Below are 23018 nucleotides of genomic sequence, written 5' to 3'. Positions count from 1 at the left end.
GAAAAAACTTAGCCCGTTCGGGAAGGGGCAGACAATCACTATCCACAATTATAGAATAGTGGTCGTTTAAAACAGGTGAAAGATATCCCAAAAAGGGAACCTTCCTCGATTCATTCCTTTAGCATAAATCCAACTGAGGTGAAAGAACCATTCAAACTACAACCTTGCAAGGTGGAAGAAGCACGTTCTGCTTTGAACTTCATAGTAATTTAAAAACTGATGGAAGTGGAATTAGAAACATGCAAAGTGAGCTCACAACACTGCAACGATCAAACCGACGCAGCCTTTACATCTCCGGCGCGTCGTATACCGAACAACGGAACAACTACACACCGCCGGGAGCTTCACTGTTGAACGAGTGAATTTGCTCCTATTCGACGCTATCGGGATTCGGGAAAGGAAAAAACCTTGCGAGTTCAACCGCATAGCGTATTATTAAAGAAGGGGGGTTTGTTTAACTCGGGGCTATAAGGGGCATTTCGTTCAAAATTTTGCTGACGTGTCAGTTTAACTCGCGGGCATTAGGAATTCCGCGCTGACCTGGCTATGGCAAATCCAATAAATGCAATCCAACTGGGATAAGGGGTTATGTAGATTCCAATCTGATGACATACATCAACTACATCTAAATCAATATGAAATAATGAGCTTCTTGCCTTTGTAAACCCAAAAAAGTCTAGAGAGAGAGAGAGAGGAGGGATCTTACTTTCTTAGAGAGTCTCTGTCACGATCTCACCAACCAAGAGTATACCGAATAACCCCCACCAAGGCACCAACCACCCACCGCTGATTCCAAGTTCCAACGCCTCGCACCATTTAAAAAGCTTCCCCTCTCCTCCTCTCTGCTTTGGTTCTCTCTCTCTCCCTTGTATCTTGGAAGCTCCGCCCTCTCTCCTCTGCTACATTAGTCTATACAGACAGGCTTTGGAGGGTCGTGGACTTAACCCTGACAAGTCTGCATCTTCTTCTCTGCTAACAGAGGCAAAATATTATAATGGGTGCCGACGGTAAGGTCTACACCTTAGAAGAAGTCTCACAGCACCGGAGTTCTAAAGATTGCTGGCTCATTATTGGTGGCAAGGTAATCTAGTCCAACTGAGTGAACACTTCTTTGTTTTCTGGGTTTTTCTCTGAACCCATGTGAAATATCAGTTCCTTGCATATGATTAATGATTTTACTTGTTGGTCATCGATCAGATTAGATCCGATTGGTTAGAACTCTGCAGTTTGCACTGGTATTGATTGGATCTGTTGTTTGTGTTGTTACAATTTTTGGATCTGGGCAAGGTATACTGGGATTGAATTATTCTACTATTTTTTCTCGGTTCTTAATACAGTTACTGAATATATGTATTTCCTTTCTGTTCTTGTGATTATGCATCTTTCTTTTGTTCAATATGTTTTAGTTTTCCTTGGAATCGGTAGTTCAGGAATTAGATTGCGTGTGGTTTGTGGCTGGCGTGTGGTTTGTGCGTGTTTTGTTCGTATTTGATGGAGAGGCTTAGGGTTTGAGTTGAAGAAATATCTCCCATCTAGGTTTATTTTTTCTTGATTTTCACTTTTAATACTTATGAAGTTTTTTCCCTCCATTTTTTAAGATTATTTTACAATTTAATTGCCCGTGGGGTCAAATGTAATACCATATTATTATATGGTATTACAATTTAATACCATATTATTATTTGCTCTGGACCCCTGGTTCCAATGGATAGAAACAAGCAAGTGTAGTTCTTCCTGCCGTATAAAAGAGAGGGTCTCCTTTATTGTTCCTCTTCTTAAACATAATAAAACTTACTATTTTGGATCGACCTTTTCCTTTGTGCTATTACAAAGCTTGAAGCAGGGGCTTTTCATTCTTCTTGTCCACTGTCGTTTTTCTTTCCTGTTTTGTTTTGTTGAGACATAGGGATAATTACAGGATTACAAGATATTGCTTTACATGTGCTGTTGGCTCTGTATGAAAATCTTGCTTCTTTTAGAGTATTCATAGGGGGTCTTACTCTTATCATTTTTGGTGATGCAATTTGGCAAATTGATTCAATGCATCCTACATGGTGCAAATTGATTTGAAAGTGTTTTCTCTCTTGTTTTTACAAAGAAATCTAAACGTGATAAAAAAGTACTTCCTCAATGAGTTTATTTAAGTTTTTATTGCATTTGAGGCAGTATGTATAAATATGGTATGTAATTATTTCAGAATTTAAAAAATGTGAATATAAATTTAAATGACGAGATCATTTAGGATTCCAGGGAATGAAACTATCTCTATCCTATTAACATTCTGATAATGGTTTTATTTTACATTATGAATTTATGGGCTCAGATGCTTTGAGAAACTATAATGAAATGATTTTATTCCAAATGGTATAAGCACCAATCTATCTATCTATAAAATATAAAGCAGATACTTGTCTTGGGCTTGTCGTATAAGCATTTGAGGCAGGTCGTATAAGCACACATGCATAGCACATGCCCTTACACTAGTTACTATTTTATGGCAATATAATAATAGAGGATTACCATGTCTCTGCTTAAGTAGGGGAAGATGTGATGTATAATGTGCCACCATTGAATCATTTTCTCTATGCAAATATATCTGGGACAAGTTCTGAGTGTTTGGCAGATATATGTGGGATAAATTCCATCACTCCTATATTTAAGCTATTTTTATGTTTGGAATCTTTTCATCATTCCACTTTCAGAACCTACTTCAGCAGTTATCAAGTTGATTTAAATGTAGAACTTATCCCTTCTACTTGAATGAAAGTTATTACAATCATAAGATGGAAAACTTTCAGTAGTGGTTGTTGTTACACCATTTCTATGTCTGGAAAAAGCTCATCTTGTAAGAAGACAATTACAACCAGCAATCATTAGGTTTCTGAAAAGATATTCTAGGCATTAACAATTGTAGAATGACTTAGGTTGACCCCAAAAGAAGAAAAGAATTATAGAATGACCAAGTGATGAATGCTAGTGTTTGAGTGATCTGTTGGGCTTGCTGCTCACTAATGTTAAAAGCTGTCCTGGATGTAAAAGTGTAAAGCTGTTTTGATGAACAGTTCATCTGGGTGGTTTTCTGGTTCCTTTGGTCAATGCCATAAAAAAACTGAAACTACACAGTTGTCCTGGTCATCAGTTTTCGAGTTTGACTGTATGGATCAATGATGGTTTGAAAACATGTCCACTGACATGCATGTTCTCTGATTTTCTTTATATATTCTTATTATTCTTACTGTTTGATTACATTGCTGCATTACATGTTCTTACAATTTACCGGTAGATTTGTCACAGTTTGCCTTTGTACATGCAGCCTGCTACAAGCATTAGCTCTATTGTTCAAGTCACCTTTATAATAGATGTTTCTTCTTAGTATTACCCACATTCTTAAGCTGACATCTAAGCAATCAAACCAAGTGTCCAACTTTGATTCTTTAAGGTTAGCTGGGAGCCAGGGTTCAATGCAAACCTATGCTATTCTAGTGTAGCACTGTTGCTATTGGACTAACTAAATTTTCAAAAGGAAAGTGGAAAGAATGACTGTTGACAACAACTCATTAGTTTAAAATTAGGAGGGAGTCAATCGATTAAGGGAATCTGCACCATCCTGGTAATGGTCCTTCAAGATATCTATTGAGTGCTTTGTTATGATCAGTGATTTAAAAGGCTCTCCTGAGGCATGCCTAGGCGCACAGGCAAGACACATTTTAGGGTAAGCGCCTTGCCCAAGTCCTAGGTGCAGCACTTTCAAAAGGCACACGCCTAACCTAGGTGTGCGCCTGATGCGCCTTGCGCCTTGGCCTAGGCATGTGCCTTTTGAAAGTTGTACGTTTTTTTGCCTTTTTTGAATCTAGTGGCTAGGCCAGGGGCTCCACCCTGACCATGCCCCTCGAGGCAAGCCCAAACAAGTCCATGTTAGGGTCTTAAATTCTTATTTCTCACACAAAAAAAGCACACGCCTTGCCTTGCGCCTCGGGCGCAAATTGGCCCTTGTGCCTTGTGCTTTTAAAACACTGAATGAGATGTACTTCAACTTTTGGTTGAATGAACGGACTGACTGTGTTTTTGAAAGAAATTAGAATATAGATTAACAGGTGGGAACTGAAAATGGAAATTAGAATGAAATACATCATATTTTGTGGATTACAGGGACTTAATTTTGAAAAAAGATGGATGCACATTCATCCAGATCTTATCCCAACTCATTAGGCGTGGTACATGGTTCCTGATTTGTTGTTCTGTTCTATCTAGAACCTTGTCTTCTATTAATACTTGCAACAAGGAATAGATTGAATTACCATTAGCAAAGGAATTGACACTCCTATTAAGGAATGAATACTCCCATATGTTAGGCATATTTCCTATTCATAGTAGGAAGTTAAATGCACTTGTTCTAGAAGTGCGGATCTTGGTCTAAATTTTACTCGAGGATGTATGCCAGATAGCTATGTGCTTAGTGGTCAAAGGGACATCTCTGGGACAATGAACATGGGCATTGAGCAAAACTGCATTGTCAATTACTGTGACTTAAAGCTCAGTACAGCTCAGTCCATTAGGATGCTAAATATTGACCACTGGTTGAATCCAATCTGCCAACCCCTATATTTACACTATATTCATGTGATTTCAAATAGGTGAGGTCTTTGATGTGCTTTCCTTTTTGAAATTTGATCTTTAAATCACTTCTACCTCACTTTCATTTCCATTGAATTCAATATTACCATGCGTTGGAACAGGTATATGATTTAACAAAGTTCATGGAAGACCATCCTGGAGGTGATGAGGTTTTGTTGTCAGCCACAGGTACTAACACAAAATAACAATAAAAAAATGTTTAAAATGTCTTCACTGTCTAATGGTTGTATGGATATTCATGTTATTTATGATTGGATTCAGGGAAGGACGCAACTGATGATTTTGAGGATGTTGGTCACAGCAGCAGTGCGAGAGCAATGATGGATGAATTCTATATTGGAGAGATTGATGCATCTACCATCCCCAAAAAGGTCAAGTACGCCCCTCCCAAGCAGCCCCACTACAACCAGGACAAAACTACTGAATTTATCATCAAGCTACTGCAGTTCCTGGTTCCCCTTGCAATCTTGGGGTTAGCTGTAGGAATCCGTTTCTACACCAAATCAACCTCCTAACTTGTCAAGAATACATTGTCAAACAGTCTTCCAAATAAGTTTGTGTCAATGGTAAAAGACCCTCCAATATGATCTGTTCATGTTGTTGTTGCCCCAACTTGTGGGGTGGGAGGAGGGTAGTAGGGCTGTCAACTTGTCTGGTAGCATAATTAACTTGTTTTGTACTGCCAAATTCTGTACTCATTTTCCTTCATTTATATTTGAGATCGGGTCTTGACTTCTTTGTTATGTTTTTATCCGGGTCCAATGTTTCTATTTGCCATTTCATCTTGCACGTGCGAAAAATCTTCTTATTGTTACTGGTCAAGGAAAATATTCGAGTAGCAGACTAGAAGCCGCTAGTTGAGTGGCACTTGAGTTTTGAGGGCTTGAATGGAGAAGCTGCCTGCAAGTTAGTCGGGCATCCTCTCTCTGTGCTTCATTTACTTTTGCTGGAAACTGGTGAAACCGGATTAGGCATGACTCATGTGAACACCCCAAATTGCTTTTAATGCTAAATGGATACTGAATTGAACACTCGAGGAGGTCAATTACACATTCAAAACGGATGTGCTATGGGATGGGCTATTTAGGCCCTGTTTGGTTCAATTCTCACTCTTTCTTATTTTTACTTAAGATGAAATTTAAAAATGGATAAGAATGAGTAAAAATAGGTAGAATGAGAAAATATTACTATGAATCAAATATTATTTTCCCAAAAATGATATATATATATATATATATATTTTTTTTTCTGACAGACAAGTGTCCTATGTTGTCATTTTTATTCTTCAAAAAAACTCTGTCCGTGATCATAAAATCTTCAGCCTTAGGTCTCCAAAACTGTTGGCATATGCTTACTGGCAGATAGCTGGTGCTCAATGTCTGCCGAGGTATGTTTACATGGTAGTCCACTAATAAACATCTATGACAGCAATTTTGTAAGCATAGAATTTCTTTAAAGAATGAAAATGAGGTCTATAGCAATTTCAATTTTTGTGTTATGGATTGATTTTTCATTTTAAAAAGAATGAGGCCCATGACAAGAATTTTATAATCAAAATCTATATTATTATTCATTCTTACCCAGAATCAGAATAATAAACCAAACATGGGTTTAATGAATCACTAATAATTTGAGCTAAAGCATATTGGTTATGCCTAATTGACGTTGGTACGTAGCCAGCTTCTGTGGTTAAAATTTGAACCCATGTGGTCTGAACAGAGATTCCTGTTGGGCACTGTTTTATTGAATTATCTGGTTCTCTGTGGTAATCTATCTGGACGAGGCCAAGCTGGTCCTACTCTCTAAAGACTTACTAGAGCAGTGTTGTAAAAACAAGAAGGTTTGTCGAGTGGGGGAACTGACCGAGGTGGTGGGTTTAGTGGTTTCAATACTTGAACTAGGCAGTCAGCTGTTGGCTTTTAGCTTATTTGTCAAATGTTGGGCAACCATGGATTGTAAAACAAAAGCTGACAACTGTTTATATGAATTCGAGCCATCTCCTCAACAGCTTTCTTTCTAAAGCAAAACATATGTTGACTCAAGCTCAATTTCAGTGATAGGTCATGTGTAAAAAATTTCAATGATACGGACATATGGAAGAAAATGCATCGGTTGGTTTTCATTCCAAAATAGCCATTCAAATGTCAGAGTCACCTCTTTGATTTGAATTGGAAGGTGGGTTTTGACATAACGATTGGATTGTTAAGGTTCAAAATTTTGATACATATCAGATTGTATCGGCCGATATATATTGTATTGTGAATTTCCTGATACAATGTTTCGGGGTTTAACCCGATTCAGAGGATAGATGGGCCTTAAATTGACCCATCTGAACCAAGTTGAAAAAAAAAAAGACTAAAAAAAGGAATATAAGCTTCGATACATCCTGATACACCCCTATTATCGGACTGTATGGAAGTTTTAAACGTTGATTTCATTGCAACCTGGATTTTTAGAAACAGCCTCTCTATGTATTTGCAGGGGTAACCGTCTCACTGGTAAGGATGAATACCTGATTTGGGGTCTAACTAAAATTTTGCTTCTATCTGACTATCTTAATTTTGAAAGAAGGTTCTATTTTTTGGGTCTATACTGAAATTCATAGCTTAACATACCTGTCATACTCACAGTATTTCTGTATCTTTATATATGGACACTTAAGCTAACTCGGATGACGTCTTTAGTGATAATGTTCAACTAAAAGACTTAACTTGTTGGGATTTCTCACTATTTTTGGTGCCGTGCAAGGTTCAGAGTATCCATACACTAAATATTGTGAGTTATGACTTCTGGCCACTTTTGAAGGTTAATACCCTTCTTAGAGAAGAGACGTCCTGGTTCAATGTTTGAAAGTTAAAAATTTTCTAAATTAAGTATATCATCCTTTTGAATCATGATACGCAATTTTTTTATATTGTACATACTGATACATTGAACCTTGGTGCTGTATGGAAGAAAGATATTGGATATGCTTATTAGATGATGACATAGGGAGGTTTGCTGTCTCATGTTTGTTTTTATGAAGCTGACAGAATAAGAAATATTGTGAAAGAGGAAAATGTGCTGAAGTTGGTATAATCAGGCTGTTTTAGTGAGATACTTAGGCAACCGGTGTGTCAATGGTATTTGAAAATCTGATTTTAAATTCAAGATATAATTAAATCGAATTTGGATATGATTTGATTTTATTCTATAAATATCCGAATTTGATCGATTATTTAATTCTTATATATAATATAAGAAATACTTAAATGTTTTATATAATTTATATATAATAATTAAATATATAAATAAATTTATATGTTTATATACTTCATATAAATAAAATATTTATTTTATATATTTATTAATTACCTAAAATAATTAATTGGTCGAATTCAAATCGAATATTCAAATATTTAATCAAATTCAAATTCGAATATCAAATTTTCTAATTGGTTTCAAATTCGGATATTGCCTGATTCAATTCAAATTCGATCCATTTACACCCTTACGTGCAAGTGCAAGTTTTCATATAACATCGTCCAGCTTGATCAGTATTGAAGCTATGAAGAGACCTTTTCATTGCTCAAAACAAACCACATCAAATATTGCATATCATAATTTGGTGGACTTTCTGTGGTGATTTAACTGTTTAAACTGTTTATTGAATTACCTTCAATTGTTAGTCTTCAAAATTTGAAGCTGCAAACCAATTCAGAATAACAACTTATGATTGGTCTTTTGAACTAAATACTAAATGAAAGGATCGACCAGAGTGCGAACCAGAAAGGAGGGTGGTTTGGTTTAATCAATATAATTTAACAGCCATTCAGACCCAAAGAAATAAATGTAACCTAGGCTCAATTTGATAGGAGTACAAATACAAATTTGCAGAGTGAAAAACCTTATACTTTGTATTATTTGTACAATACATATTTGTATTTATAGTCCATGCAAACTGAGTCCTATGATTGCTCTTTTGCAGTCTTTGCACTCTCTAATTTTCACAATAATTTGCTTTCAGTATTAGACCAAACCTATATAAGAACCTATTGTCCTCCAACCTATTATATAGTTTTGAAATTATTCTTACATCATTTTAGTTTTACGAGGTTGACTTTAGTAAACCCTATTTTTTTTATAAATGGGTTGCACCCCTGGTGAGAAAGGTAAACAGAATCATTGTTTGTAATGATAAAAGGTCAGAAAACATGGTGGTTCTTTTGCCTTTTTAAAGCATTCACCATTTGTCTCATGATTAGGGTGTTTTATTTTTTTTCATTAAAAATAGGAATTTCCCAAACTCAAATCATTCATCCAGTTGAAAGAGCAATTATATGGTTCAGAGGGCCTTTTTTATTGCACTTTAAACCATCTGCATAATAGCTCAATACCAAAGTGATTGTATGTAACATAACCACCTTTGGGCCCTTAGTCTTATCTCTTGGGGTGGTTTTTTTTGTTATGTGTGCTTTTTCTTAGGCCGCTTTTGGTTGCAGTCCAAATTTCATTTGCACTGCTGTTCAAAGAAAAGACAAAATCATTTGCACTGGTGTAAATGCATGGAAGTGTAAATAGGTTTAGTGTAAAATCTGGTTTACTATTGTTTCAAATTTGACCTTGTTTTGTTTGTTTGTGAAAAGTAAAATAGGAAGTCAAATGGCATTGTCCCACCTTATGTGCAACATAATGAAGGTAGGAGGAAGATGGTTCAAATTTTGCATTAGTTTTTGAAATGCAAAATTTACACTGCTAGTGAGTGCTAATGGGATAGAAAGTACAGATTTTGAATCAGGTAGAAGTGCAAATCATTGCTACAAACAGATGCAAAATTGAACTACATGCAAAATTTGTATATGATTTAGATTTGCATTGCAACCAAACACAACCTTAGGTCCATTTGGAAAGAATGCAAAGTTGCAAAAACTAGTTTGATGCATATATGCACTCTAGTTTAGTCAATGTTCAAAGTATTGGAAACACTAAGTGTATTGGAAATCAAATTTTAAGAGACATATTGAGATATGCCTTGGATACGCTTGCATATCGGAGAAGAATTAAGATTAGAGGTGTAAATCTGGTCATGCCCCTCGCAGCCTAGCACGATGGTCTGGGCTATGGTGGGCCTGGGGTTCCAGGTCCACGATCTGGCACGACATGACACAACTATGCGTGCCATGCCACTCATGGGCCATGCTCGGCCTGCCCGATGAACTAGCCATTGGGGGGTCCCCAATGACTAGTTTTAACTTTTTGGGGGTTTTTTTTATAGAAATACCCCCCAATAGCTATAAACAGTTATATAGGGGGGTATTTATGCATTTTGGTTTTGGAGGAGAGAAAGAATGACGCAAATGCCCCCAACAACTAGTTTGGAGGTGCATTTTGGATAAAGTGATAAATAACTTTACAATGACCAAAATATTCCTTCCAATTCCAGGTCCACGATCTGGCACGACATGACACAACTATGCGTGCCATGCCACTCGTGGGCCACGCTCGGCCTGCCCGATGAACTAGCCATTGGGGGGTCCCCAATGACTAGTTTTAACTTTTTGGGTTTTTTTTTTTATAGAAATACCCACCAATAGCTATAAATAGTTATATAGGGGGGTATTTATGTATTTTGGTTTTGGAGGAGAGAAAGAATGACGCAAATGCCCCCAACAGCTAGTTTGGAGGTGCATTTTGGGTAAAGTGATAAATAATTTTACAATGACCAAAATATTCCTTCCAACAACTAAAAAACGGCTAGTTTTTAGGGTATTTTGGGCAATTGAATTATTTTTCAATTCCTATAAATAGACCACCTATCCCCCACCATTCTCATCACACCAATTCAACAATTCTCTTAATCTCTTTTCTAGTTCTCATACTCTCTCAAGTCTCAATCTCTCAATCTTTCATACCTTCTTTGATTCTCCAATTCTCAACTTTATTGAAGTTTCATTGTTTCAACAAGAAGAAGGCTTGCTTAATAGATCAAGTATCTTAAGTTATCAATTTGGGAGGCTTGGACTCTTGGAGTTGAAAGGCTTCAACTGTTGAAATCAAGTTACGATTCCGAAGAAGAAGACTTGCTTAACAGATCAAGTATCTTAAGTTATCAAGAAGAAGGCTTGCTTAACAGATCAAGTATCTTAAGTTATCAATTTGGGAGGCTTGGACTCTTGGAGTTGAAAGGCTTCAACCGTTGAAATCAAGTTATGATTCCGAACTGGCAATCTGGGTAAGTGCAATTAAATTATTTCTTTTTTAGAATTAAAAAAATGGCGGGCTCCTCCCAAAACCAATTCCCCAATATGTTCAATGTCGACGATATTCAGTTACAGCATGGTAGTGTTAGCACTGGTATGGATGCTATTGATATTGATATTGATGGAACTTCCACCCCTAGTATTGATAGTAAGGGAAAGAAAAAGAAGGTCACTAAGTTGATTAGCCCGGTTTGGAAAATATTTAAAGTAGAGGAGGTTCCGAGAAGGGAAAAATAGTTGTTTGAGAAAAATGTAGGAAAGACTTTAGCTATTGTAGCAAAGATGGTACTGGCCATTTGGGCAAACATTTGCTCACCTATGAGAAAGACGAAGAAGAAGAAGAAGAAGAAGAAGAAGAAGAAGGAGAGAAACAACACAAACACAAATTGGGCGTGGGGGGGGGGGGGGGGGGGCGTTGGTACTTTTAAATGTTCTCAAGCATAAATGAGGCAAGAATATAGCAAAATACATTGTACATGCCGAACAACCATTTTTGTTAGCTGAAGATAGTAAACTTGAAAAATGGTTATGTAATTCTATAAATTCATAATTTAAAAAAGTTTTTAGGAATACTATTAGATCAAATGCTTTAAAAACTTTTTATTCATATAAACAAATTTTAATTTATATTTTATCAAATCTTAATTCTAAAATTGCAATTACTTCTAATATTTGGACTTCTAAATTTAACATAAGTTATATTTGTGTTACTGATCATTTTATTGATGAAAATTGGCTTTTAAATAAAAGAATTTTAAGTTTTACTAGGCTTAAATGGCCACATACTGGCCCAACTATTCCTGCAAGTATTTTAAATACTTTACATGCTTATGGAATTGACAATAAATTATTTCTATTAGTTTTGATAATGCTTGTAATAATGATTTTGCAATAAATATTTTAAATCTCAATTAAAACCATGTTTAAATGGTGAATTATTTCATATTAGATGTGCATGTCACATATAAAATTTATGTATTCAGGATGCTTTAAATATTATTTCTACCCATATTTCTAAAATTAGAAATTGTATTATATATTAAAAGTTCCGGAGCAAGAAAACAATAATTTAAATATTTATGTCAAAATTATGGTTTAAAATATAAACATTTTATATTAGATGTTAAAGATAGGTGGAATTCTACTTATGTATGTTAGAAAGTTGTATTTCTCATACAAAAATTATTAGTGATTTTTAAAATGCAAAAATGCCTACTGATATTATATTTGAGGAAGATCGGGAAATGACAATTTGTATAAGAGATTTTTTAAAACACTTTTATGATTTAACAAATGAATTATCGAGTATTTATTATCCAACTATTTGTAATTTAGCTTATCAATTAATGATGATTAATGATTGTTATGCAAAATATAGAAAGAATCCACAATTTAAAAGTATTGTTGAAATAATGGAAAATAAATTTAAAAAATATTGGAAGAACATTTATCCTCTTTATTGCTTAGCTACAATATTAGATCATAGGATTAGGAAAGATAGTTTAGATATTTTACTTGAAACATATTGTGAAAATATGAATATTGAAATTGGAAATAAAAAAGAAGAAAATAATAGTTTATTATTTGAAATTATAGTTTATATGAATATGAAGTAACAGGGAATAATAAAAATTCTACAACTTGTACATTTGCATCTTCCACTTTTGAACTTGAGTCCAATAGTGGAAAAGAAAAACTTTTTTATTTAATAAGTAAGAGGTAGAAATCCATTGTCTCGACAACAAGTTCATTTATTGAACTTAATTTTTATTTACAAGAAATTTTTTTTGCTTTAGGTGATTCTTCCTTCACCTCAGAGGGAACAAATAATTTTGATATTCTATCTTGGTGGAGGGAACATGAAAAGAATTATCTAGTTCTTGCCGCAATGACACGTGAATTATTGACTCCTTTGTTGTCTATAATTCCGTTGGAGTCTTTAGTGCAGATATTAGGGTGTTGGACGACAAGAGATTTTGTATGAGTGATGAAAGTCTAGAGATGTACATCTGCTTTAAAGATTTGTGCTGAAGATAGACTACAAGATATAGAAAAGCATGACACTACACTTGATGTTTCACCTGAAGCAGATGATCAAAGTCAAGAACAATATGAGAAAATGGTGAAGTCAATATTTTTTGTATACTCAATAGTTGTATAGCATTTTTTCAAATTATTGTAAATTTTGTTTTAATTTTAATTAATTTATTTGATATTTTTTTAATAATGTAACTTTTTATTTTCAATTTGTAACTATATTGTATTTTTTATATTTTATTAATTTATTCCATTTTCCAATTTTCATATTTCATTCATCCAACCATTGTATGCTTTGTATCATTCAAATTTAAATGAAATAAAATTCCTATTTTTCTTCCAATTTGTTATTCACTTTGAGTCTTTCTCTCTTTGACTTCTTATTTGGTTAAGTATTTTTTGTTCATTTCTTTGTTAGATTTCTTATTTTTTCAAATAGTTCCCAAAGGCCAAAAGAAAGTTAGCTATTTTAGTTTTACTTAGCAAAGAAATAAAAAAAAATAAAAAATGTCAAAAAAAACTTGTCTGGCCCGGTTAGGCCCACGCCCAAGGCCTGACCCAATATGACCCAAGCCCACGGCATGGGCTGCAGCCCACCCAACCCAGGCCCGTGGCACAGCACAGACTTGGGCTGTTGACTATGTCAGGCCGACCCCCCAAATTATCCATGGGGAGGGCGGCACGACCTAGGATGGCCCGCGAGCCAGCATCACATGGCCCGTTTTACACCTCTAATTAAGATACACATGGAAACACTATAAATACTTCAGTAAATCATAAAAATATATCAATGGCACTAAATATAAGGCCTTAGTGAGGTGTATATACATTTAATGGTTTTATGAAGAAATACATTGTAGTTAATTATGATTTCATTAAAAAACCTTTTCTTAACTATGAATTATAAATTATAATTTTTAAGTTTTATGAGATGGGAAAAACCCAACTATCCTATCCAACCATGCATTGGAAAAACTTCTAAGTGAAAATATAATTAATAATTATTTATTATTTAAATAATTATTATTTATTTTTTATTTTCAAAAATTATAAAAAATAAAAATAAATAAGCATTATACAATATATTAAAAAAATAGTTATTAAAGAATAAATTTCAATTGCTTTGTAGATATGATAGATCATCCATAGAATAATAATATATTAAATAATTGTGATCAAATGATAAAATATAATTAATTATTATTTATTTTTAATAATTAATTGTAAAAATATAAAAATAAAAAAATAATTATTAAATAAGAAATTTCAATTGCTCTATAGATATGATAAATTATCCATAGAATTATAATATATTCAATTGTTATGATCAAAGGATAAAATATAATTAATTATTATTTATTTTTTAATTCTTAAAATATAAAAATAAAAAAATATTAAAGAATAAATTTCAATTGCTCTATGGATATGATAGATAAATCCATAGATCTAAAACATATTAAGTATTTATAGGCATATGATAAATTAAATTTTCAATTTTTTTGTTAATTTATATTTTCCCTAAATATCTTCATGAAATTTCCATAGATCTACTAATAACACAAAAAATTATGATTTTTTATGTAAAAAATGTAGATCAACATAGATTTAAACATTCAAGAAAAAAAAAGAAATCACAAGATATTTTGAAAAATTGAAAAAACTTACCTATGTTTGCCATATTTTTTTAAAATTTGAAACATCTTAAAAAAACAGTAATGATTCACACTTGTTTCTTGTATATTTTTGCATATCTAGTGATGGAGGGTGATTTGACCCAACCTCCTAAGAAGGCGATACGTGGACGTGACTCAGCATGACAGCCTGGCTACGACTGAGTAGCGAGCTCGTTAAGGTCCTCATAGGACAACTTGCTACATTACAACTCGCCACGGAATGAGCTTGCTATAGCGCAAGCTCATGGACCCCGGTATGTGGAAAGGGAATACTCCAAGACAAGTCAATCCCAGCTCGCGAGCTGAGAGAACCAGCTCGCTCCAATACTTAGGCAAGAAGACTGCCCCAAAGGCAACCTCAGGTGGAATCACCTCGGAACACATCCAGGAGCTCGCTATAGAGCAGCTCGCTATGGGATAGCTTGCTACAGGGCAACTCGCTGTTAAGCGACGCGACGTTCCCACGAAGCTTCTTATCTGATGAGATCGTACCTATCAGACTACATCACGTCTTCTGATTGACGGCGCAGTCCCTGCCAACCCAGCAGATTGCACCCACGTCTCTCGACAGGTGGTGGCATGTCTGTCCTTTCTGGGTTGTGTCTCTCATCCGATTGGGCAGTACTCTGCAACAGTTACCTGCGCAGCCCTGGAAAATAACGGCTGCAATAGAGAGCCAGTGGCGGTTACGCCCGATTTGACAAGAACATCTGCATTTAAAGGCCCCAGGGTCGAAGGGGCGAAGGTATCTTGTACCTTGTATCTTGAATTAACCTTGAATTTACTGATCTAGCGCTACCTGCACTCTTAGCTCTCTTTGCTTTCCTTACTACTCTCTCAAGTGTTCTAACTTAAGCATCGAAGTATTCCCATCGGGCAAGTCCTCCAGGAATCCTTCACCGCCTTCTTCTCAGGTACCGTCCGTCGCCAACTAGGAGCCAGTCGACTGCCAGCTAAGAGTGTCCGGATTGCGCTGCATCATTTGGCGCTGTCTGTGGGAATGCTTCAAAAGGCCTTCCTCTAATCTTTGGAACTCTCTCAAAAACTCAGCATTCATGGCTTCCTCTAGTAATGCCAGACGTTGTGCCAACCAGAATGCTCCTGGGGAACAACCTCAACTCCCCACTGTCTGCATTTGACAATTCACCGTCCCCCTCTCCGTGGACGGAATTCCTAGCCTGAATGTGCCTCACACAGTGGCACCTGTGAACGCTTCACTCCCTTCCACGGTTGGAGCAACCTTTACTGAACCTTCCGTTGTTCCCCCAACAAGCAACCAAAACCAGCTTGAAGACCTGGTGTAGTGCTTACGAGCCATGCAAGCTCAAATGCAACAGTTCTAGCAGTTTCAACTCTACCAGCAGCAAGTGTTGCATCAAGTTTCTCAGTACCAGTACCAACAACAGTTCCCTTCACTGCCCCAGGCCCAACAACCGCTTCCCCCTCAGCATCCGACCTCGAAGCTAGCCAAGCCCTCCCGCCGGAGCGAACATCCTCGCCGGGGAGAGGTCTCTCAAACCTAGAATCCTTCCAAAAGCCAAGCCTTGTCCCACAACAGGAAGGAGAGACCAGTCACCCCTGCCTCGCAGCCTGCGGACAGGTCAGGGGCCTCCCAGCCGGTTAGGCCCGCATCACCTCAGCACTCTCAGTTCGAGCTCCCGCTTGCAGAAAACCAGTTCGAGGTCCTAGCCGCAAATTACAGGCAGGGCCCTTCGGTTCACAACTATCATCAACAGTCCGAGCCCATCGAGCTCAATAATACTGAATCCAGTAGCACCAACGCCGAGCCGACGAGCTCGCCGAACCGCTACTCGCGTCTTGCCCGAGCTCAAGGGTAAGGAGGAGGTAAGCTCAGATGAAGTAAAAGCTACTCCTCTCCTTTCGGTCCCTTCCCCTCTATCATCAAAAATTCTTGCGGTCCTTATGCCAAAGAACTTCAAGCTCCCTCCCTTGGACAAGTATGACGGATCTTTTGATCCGAACGACCATGTGGACGCCTTCCAGTCCCAGATGCACTTGGCAAGGGCTAGTGAATCCTGTATGCGCGTGGCTTTCTCCACCACCTTCAAAGGGGTGACCCGCACATGGTACCGAAACTTTGCACCCGGATCGATAAGAAGCTGGGCGCAGTTCGTGCAAGTCTTCACCTCCCACTTTGTCATCGGCAAGAGGTGCCCAAGAACTCAAGAAAGCCTCCTTGGCATAGTCCAGAAGGAAGGGGAGTCCATTCGGAGTTATATCAAGTGGTTCAATGACGCTTGTTTGCAAATACCCGATCTGGACCCCGCAGTTTGTCTCACTGCGGCCAAGCGAGGCATTACTCATAAAGAATGCAAGTGGCATGTGGTAGTTAACCAGCCCAAGACTGTGACCGAGTTCCTCAAGCTCGCGGATCAGTTTATAGGGACAGAGGAGGAAATCAACCAGAAGAACGCAAGTGTGCCCGAAAAGAGAAAAAGGGAAGGCAAGTCCCCGATTCAAGGGGACAGTGAGAAGAAAAAAGACCCAGCTCGGGGGGCAAGGCAGAGTCAGCCTTTCTGAGCTTCAGCAGCCAAAAGAACAGACTATACGCCCTTGAACGCGAAGCGGGTCGAGATCCTTATGGCGATCAAGGACGCCTCGTATGTGAAGTGGCCACCTCGGCTGAAGGCCGATCCTAGTGTAAGGAATAAAAATTTGTATTCTAGTTTCCATAAAGATCACGGTCATAGCACCGAAAATTGTAAAAACTTCCGCGACGAGATAGAGGAGCTCATCCATCGCAGATACTTGAAAAATTTTGTGCAAAATAATAATAATAGTCAAGCAGGTCAGTAGGGGGAGCAGAATAGGGATGCTCCCAAATCCAGTAGGCAGGCAGGGAAACCGTAGAGGTAGCCCCTGGAAGAGGGACCAGTTCGGGGAACCATCCACATATTCGTTGGAGGTTCGATTGTCGCGGGCTGTACCACAGTTGCAGCTCGGACATCAGCTCGCGAGGCTGCCAGGGAAGAATAGAACCCACCGAAGCGGCCAAAGACAAAAGACCCGATCTCCTTCATGGTGGACGACGCGCGCGGGGTCCACTACCCCCATGATGACGCGCTCATCATAAAGATAAAGATCAATGGCTTTGAAGCCAGGCGTGTCCTCGTCGACTCTGGTAGCTCGGCAGATATCCTCTTCAAAACAGCATTCGACCAGCTCCAGCTCCAAGAAAGCGAATCGAAGCCCGCAAATACTCCCCTGATAGGCTTCAGCGGAGAGGAAGTCAGGCCCCTGGGAAGGATTACAGTACCTGTGGAAGTCGGCACCTGGCCTAGCATTGTGAGTCTCAACCACAACTTCTTAGTGGTCGCAACCCCCTCCCCATACAATACCATAGTAGGTCGGTCGATCACCCATGCCCTACGTGCAGTGGTCTCCACTTACTACTTGGCGATGAAGTTCCCCACAGACTTCGGGATCGGGATAGCGCGAGGTGACCAACTTGAGTCTTGCAAGTGCTACGTCGTCGTCCTCAAAGGGAAAGCCAAGGTGGCCGACAACCTCGAGCTGGAGTGACCTACGGAGCAGTGCGAGGAGTGAGCTGCACCCACAGAAGAGACTGTCTCCATCATGGCATCGGTGGAGGATCCGGCTTGAACACTTCAGATCGGTGCTTCCATAGAGGAGCCCCTGCGATCTCAATTGTTAGGCCCGTTAGACAGAAGATACGCAACTTAGCCCCAGAGCGATGGAGGGCAGTCAACGAGGAGGTCGGGAAGCTCCTCGCAGCCGACTTTATCAGGGAAGTCCATTGCCCGAGCTGGGTGGTCAATCCCGTTATGGTAAAGAAGGCTAATGGTAAGTGGCGCATGTGCGTTGATTATACTGACCTGAATCGAGCTTGCCCGAATGACTGCTTCCCACTACCTAGGATCGACCGTCTGGTGGACGCGACCTCAGGGCATGAGTTGCTGAGTTTCTTGGACGCCTATTCGGGCTACAACCAGATCAGGATGGACCCAGTTGATGAAGAAAAGACTGCCTTCGTAACTGAGCTCGGCCTGTACCGTTACAAGGTCATGCCCTTTGAGTTGAAAAATGTTGGGGCAACCTTTCAAAGACTTGTAAATAAATTGTTTGAGCCATTGATTGGCAGGAAGATAGAATGCTACGTAGATGACATGGTCGTCAAGACCCAATTTTTGCATGATTTAATACAAGACTTGCATTCGGTTTTCAAAATTTTGCATAAATTTGACATGAAATTGAACCCCAATAAGTGTGTCTTTGGTGTTACCTCGGGTAAATTCCTGGGCTACATCATTAACCGGTGCGGCATTGAAGCCAACCCGGATAAAATAAAAGCCATCCTAGACATGAGACCACCCCGAAAACTGAAGGAGGTTCAGAGGCTGAATGGCCGAATAGCTGCTCTGAGCCACTTCATGTCCAAGTCGGCAGACCGCTGCCTGCCTTTCTTTAAGGCAATTAAGAGCAAAGGTTTTGAATGGACCGAAGAGTGCCAGCTCGCGTTTGAAGAGCTCAAAAAGTACCTTGCTAGTATATCGGTCCTAACTCGGCCCGAGGAGGGCGATGTTTTAGAGCTGTACCTCTCGGCAAGTGACGAAGTGGTCAGCTCGGTACTGATAAAAGAGGTAGATCGGGTCCAACGACCTATCTACTATGTTAGTAAAGTATTGTAGGGAGTAGAGACGAGATATCTAGAGATAGAAAAGTTGGCCTATGCACTAGTTATTGCAGCCCGGAAGCTCCGTCCGTACTTCCAAGCTCACATTGTCATCGTCCTCACCAACAAACCTCTCAAGCAAGTTCTACTCAAGCCCGAGGTCTCCGGTAGGCTGACGAAGTGGGCCGTTGAACTCAGCGAGTACGACTTCCAATACAAGCCGCGGACTGCTATCACGGCCCATGCCTTAGCAGACTTCGTTGCGGAATGCATTTTCAGCTGCAAAGTCCCTAGGCCGGTCGAGCACGAGGCCCCCTGCTCGGGCGAGCCCGAAGTTCCCAGGCCGGTTGAGCTCGAGCACCGTGAGGTAGCAACCAATGTGGCATCCCTCCCAGTTAGGCCAAGTGCGAATTGGGATGAGGAGCCCTGGATCCTTCATGTAGATGGCTCGTCAAACCAGTAGGGCAGGGGAGCCAGAATCGTTTTGTACGACCCAAGCGGCACGAAACTAGAGTACGCACTACGCTTCGAGTTCGCGACATCCAACAATGAAATGGAGTACTAGGTGTTAATAGCTGGGCTAGCTCTAGCCAAGGAAGTGAAAGCCAAGCATATCGTCATCTGTAATGATTCCCAGTTCGTAGTCAATCAGGTCATTAGCGAATACAAAGCTCGTGAACCAACCATGATTGCCTACTTAGCCAAAGTAAGAGAGGCCCTGCTCAACTTCCAGTCACACTTTATCAAGCAAATCCCGAGATCGGAGAACGCTGAGGCCGATGCCCTGTCCCGGTTAGCCAGCACCAGTGATAATACCATGAGAACCGTGTACATAGAGAACCTGCCTCGGCCTAGCATTCTTGGGGGGCAGATGAGGTCGGTCCTGTCGTTCAAGTAGAGCCGAGTTGGATTGATCCGCTCGCGAGATTCATGCTACGTGAGACCCTCCCTGTAGACTGCAATGCCGCCAGAAGGGTAGAGCGTCAGGTGGCCAAATACGTCATAATAGACGAATGACTGTACCGAAGATCATACACGCTCCCCTACCTACGCTGCTTGCGACCTTCCGAAGTCGAGCTCGTGCTCTGCGGCACTCATGAGGGCCTGTGCGGTGGACACTTGGGGGGCAGGGCCCTCGCCCAAAAAGCGCTACGACAGGGGTACTACTGGCCAACAATAAAAGCAGATGCGGTTGAGCTCGTCAGAAAGTGTGACAAGTCCCAAAAGTATGCCAATATCCACCATCAACCTGCCGCTGACCTGAAGTACCTCACCAGCCTGTGGCCTTTTGCACAATAGGGGATCGATATACTCGGACCGTTTCCACCAGTAACAGGCCAGAGGAGGTTCTTAGTGGTAGCAATTGATTATTTCACTAAGTGGGTAGAAGCCAAACCTCTCGTAACAATCACAGCTCGGAACGTACAGAACTTTTGGAAAAGTATAGTGTACCGCTTCGGGCTACCTCGGGTACTGATCTCCGACAATGGTAAGCAGTTCGAGGACATTAATTTCCAGAATTGGTGCCAAGACTTGGGAATTCTACAAAACTTCACCTCAGTCGCACACCCTCAAGCAAACGACCAAGCGGAAGTCACGAATAGAGCTATCCTCCGCGGATTGAAGGCACGCCTGGACCGAGCTAAAGGATTATGGGCAGACGAGCTACCTAGTGTTCTATGGGCTTATCGGACCACAGTGAAGACCGCTACTGGCGAGACTCCCTTTAACCTCACCTATGGTACTGAAGCAGCCATCCCAGCTGAGATCGAGGTTCCCTCGCTACGACTAGAAGCGTATGACGACAAGGAAAATGAAGACGAGCTACGCACCAACCTCGACTTGCTTGACGAAGTACATGACCTCGCATATATTAGGACCGCGGCCTACCAGCAGAGAATAGCTCGGTACTATAACGCCAGGGTCAAGAAGTGGAACCTCCACGTCGGTGACCTGGTCCTTCGCAAAGTTATGGTGACTGAGCCTGGTGTTGGTAAGATCGGGCCAAATTGGGAAGGACCCTACCGAGTAAAGTGAGTGCTCGGGGAAGGAACATACGAGCTTGAAACTCTAGAAGGGAAACAAGTACCTCGGGTATGGAATATTGTCAACTTAAGGCAATATTACCTATAACTACTGAGTAGACCACGAGTCACTCCCAGAGCCTAAGGGCCAAAATGCCGAGCAAACGTAGACCTCGGCGTGATAAGAACCAGTTGCCTTTATGGCATGGGCGAACTACTGAGTAGACCACGAGTCACTACCAGAGCCTAATGGCCAAAATGCCGAGGTAACGTAGACCTCGGCACGATAATACCCAATCGCCTCCATGGCATGGGCGAACTCCAGGAGTGGACTATAAGTCACTCCCTCATCCTAAGGGCTAAAATGCTGAGCTAACTAAGACCTCGGCACTGTGAAAGACCTAACCGTTTCATCGGCAAAGGCTAAGTATTAATACCGATGGCATAGGCAGCTCGGGCATGAACCCTATGAAGCGTAGCCTGCCTCGGTATACTAGTTGAACCCAATAAGGGACAACCTGTGTGCATACAGCTCGGGCTTACTATGATAACCACCTCGGGGTATACCATAAAACTACCCCAAGTACGGAGGAACTGCTCGAGGTAACAACTACTGAAAAATCCTACTTCGTGTATGTAGCTCTAACAGCTCGAGTGATAAAAGTCGCTTTGGCAGAAAGTAAAGAGCACACAATACTTAGCAGAAAAAAAAGATAAAACATTTCATTACTAATTTCTATAAACAAAAAACCGGGCTTAACAGCTCGGGAAAAGTTCAACAGAAAAAAAAAGAAATAGGGCCCAATCGCCCGAGAGAGTTCATAAAAAAACAAGAGAAATATTTAAAACCGGGTTCAAACACCTGAGAACCACTAGAATCCATTCAGAAGAAGAAAACAGAAGACCATCAACCGGCCTCAGGGATCCACCGCCTCCACATCCTGGTCGTCCTCCAGAGAACTTCTTCCGGACCAGCCAGCGGCAGAGTTTAAATCCAGAATGGTAGGAGCTCGAGCCGTACTCCACCTGGAGGTCGTGGTACTCTTGGGAGTCCTTGAAGTCCCACATCACCTTAGCTCGCTCAGCCTCCACCATGATGTCGAAGTTTCGAGTCCGATCCTGAAGCATGGACTCCAAGTCCCGGACCTGCTGGCGAAGAAGCTCCCTCTCCGCTGCCACCCTCGATGACTCCTCCCAGTAGCGAGTGCTCTCCTCAAATAGCCGGGCGATCTATGCCTCCTGGTCCCAGATGAGCAGTTCCTGGGCCTCGCTCCCCTTTCAAGCCTGAAGGACTTCACCTCGGGCCCGATCGAGCTTGCTCTGGAGCTTCTGCACGGTTGACCTCTAAGCGAGAGCGTCGCCGGAGTGAATGTTGGTCTGGAGGGCCATGGCGTGGATGGCGGAGTTCACTTACCAACAAAAGGCCGAGATCAAAAAAAAAAAAAAAAAGAAAAACGAAGAAGAAGGGAAAAGAAGAAAAAAGTAGCCACTTACCACCATGCAGTGAAAGGAGCCTAGCCTGGCGAGCTGCTTGGGGTCCATCCCTCCCTAGCTGGCGACCTCCTCATTGGAGACCGCCTTTCGGCTCCTTCGCGAAGCCATGGTGAAGTCGGTGACGCTTTCCCACCCTCTGGTAGGAAACCACGGGAAAGCGAAGGGGTGGGACTGCTCAGGCGGAGGGAACTGCCCTAGCGCTAGGACCTCGGGCTCTTCTGCGCCACCTTCCATGGCTACTCCCTCGAACAGGACTGGTGGG

The 23018-nt window shown here is 40.4% G+C and overlaps 1 protein-coding gene across 1 annotated transcript; it reads left to right on the top strand.

Annotated features, from left to right (window-relative positions):
- Window positions 1-679: 679 nt before the first annotated feature.
- Window positions 680-5378, top strand: LOC104602193 (cytochrome b5). The gene is made up of 3 exons (XM_010265798.3): window positions 680-1081; window positions 4737-4803; window positions 4897-5378. The coding sequence occupies exons 1-3, from the start codon at window positions 995-997 to the stop codon at window positions 5148-5150; spliced, it is 408 nt and encodes a 135-aa protein (XP_010264100.1). The 5' UTR covers window positions 680-994; the 3' UTR covers window positions 5151-5378.
- Window positions 5379-23018: the final 17640 nt, after the last annotated feature.

The sequence above is a fragment of the Nelumbo nucifera genome, chromosome 3 (genome assembly GCF_055504915.1).
Source record: "Nelumbo nucifera cultivar China Antique chromosome 3, China Antique-T2T, whole genome shotgun sequence".
Lineage (NCBI taxonomy): Eukaryota > Viridiplantae > Streptophyta > Magnoliopsida > Proteales > Nelumbonaceae > Nelumbo > Nelumbo nucifera.
The sequence above is the reverse complement of the archived record's forward strand: the minus strand, read 5'-3'. Positions and strand labels throughout refer to the sequence as shown.

What these genes read in the sequence shown, in the direction of transcription:
- LOC104602193 (XM_010265798.3), top strand. Translation starts at nt 995, where the DNA reads ATGGGTGCCGACGGTAAGGTCTACACCTTAGAAGAAGTCTCACAGCAC. An exon ending in GGCTCATTATTGGTGGCAAG is followed by an intron (nt 1,082 to 4,736) that starts GTAATCTAGTCC and finishes GCGTTGGAACAG; the next exon opens with GTATATGATTTAACAAAGTT. An exon ending in GGTTTTGTTGTCAGCCACAG is followed by an intron (nt 4,804 to 4,896) that starts GTACTAACACAA and finishes GATTGGATTCAG; the next exon opens with GGAAGGACGCAACTGATGAT.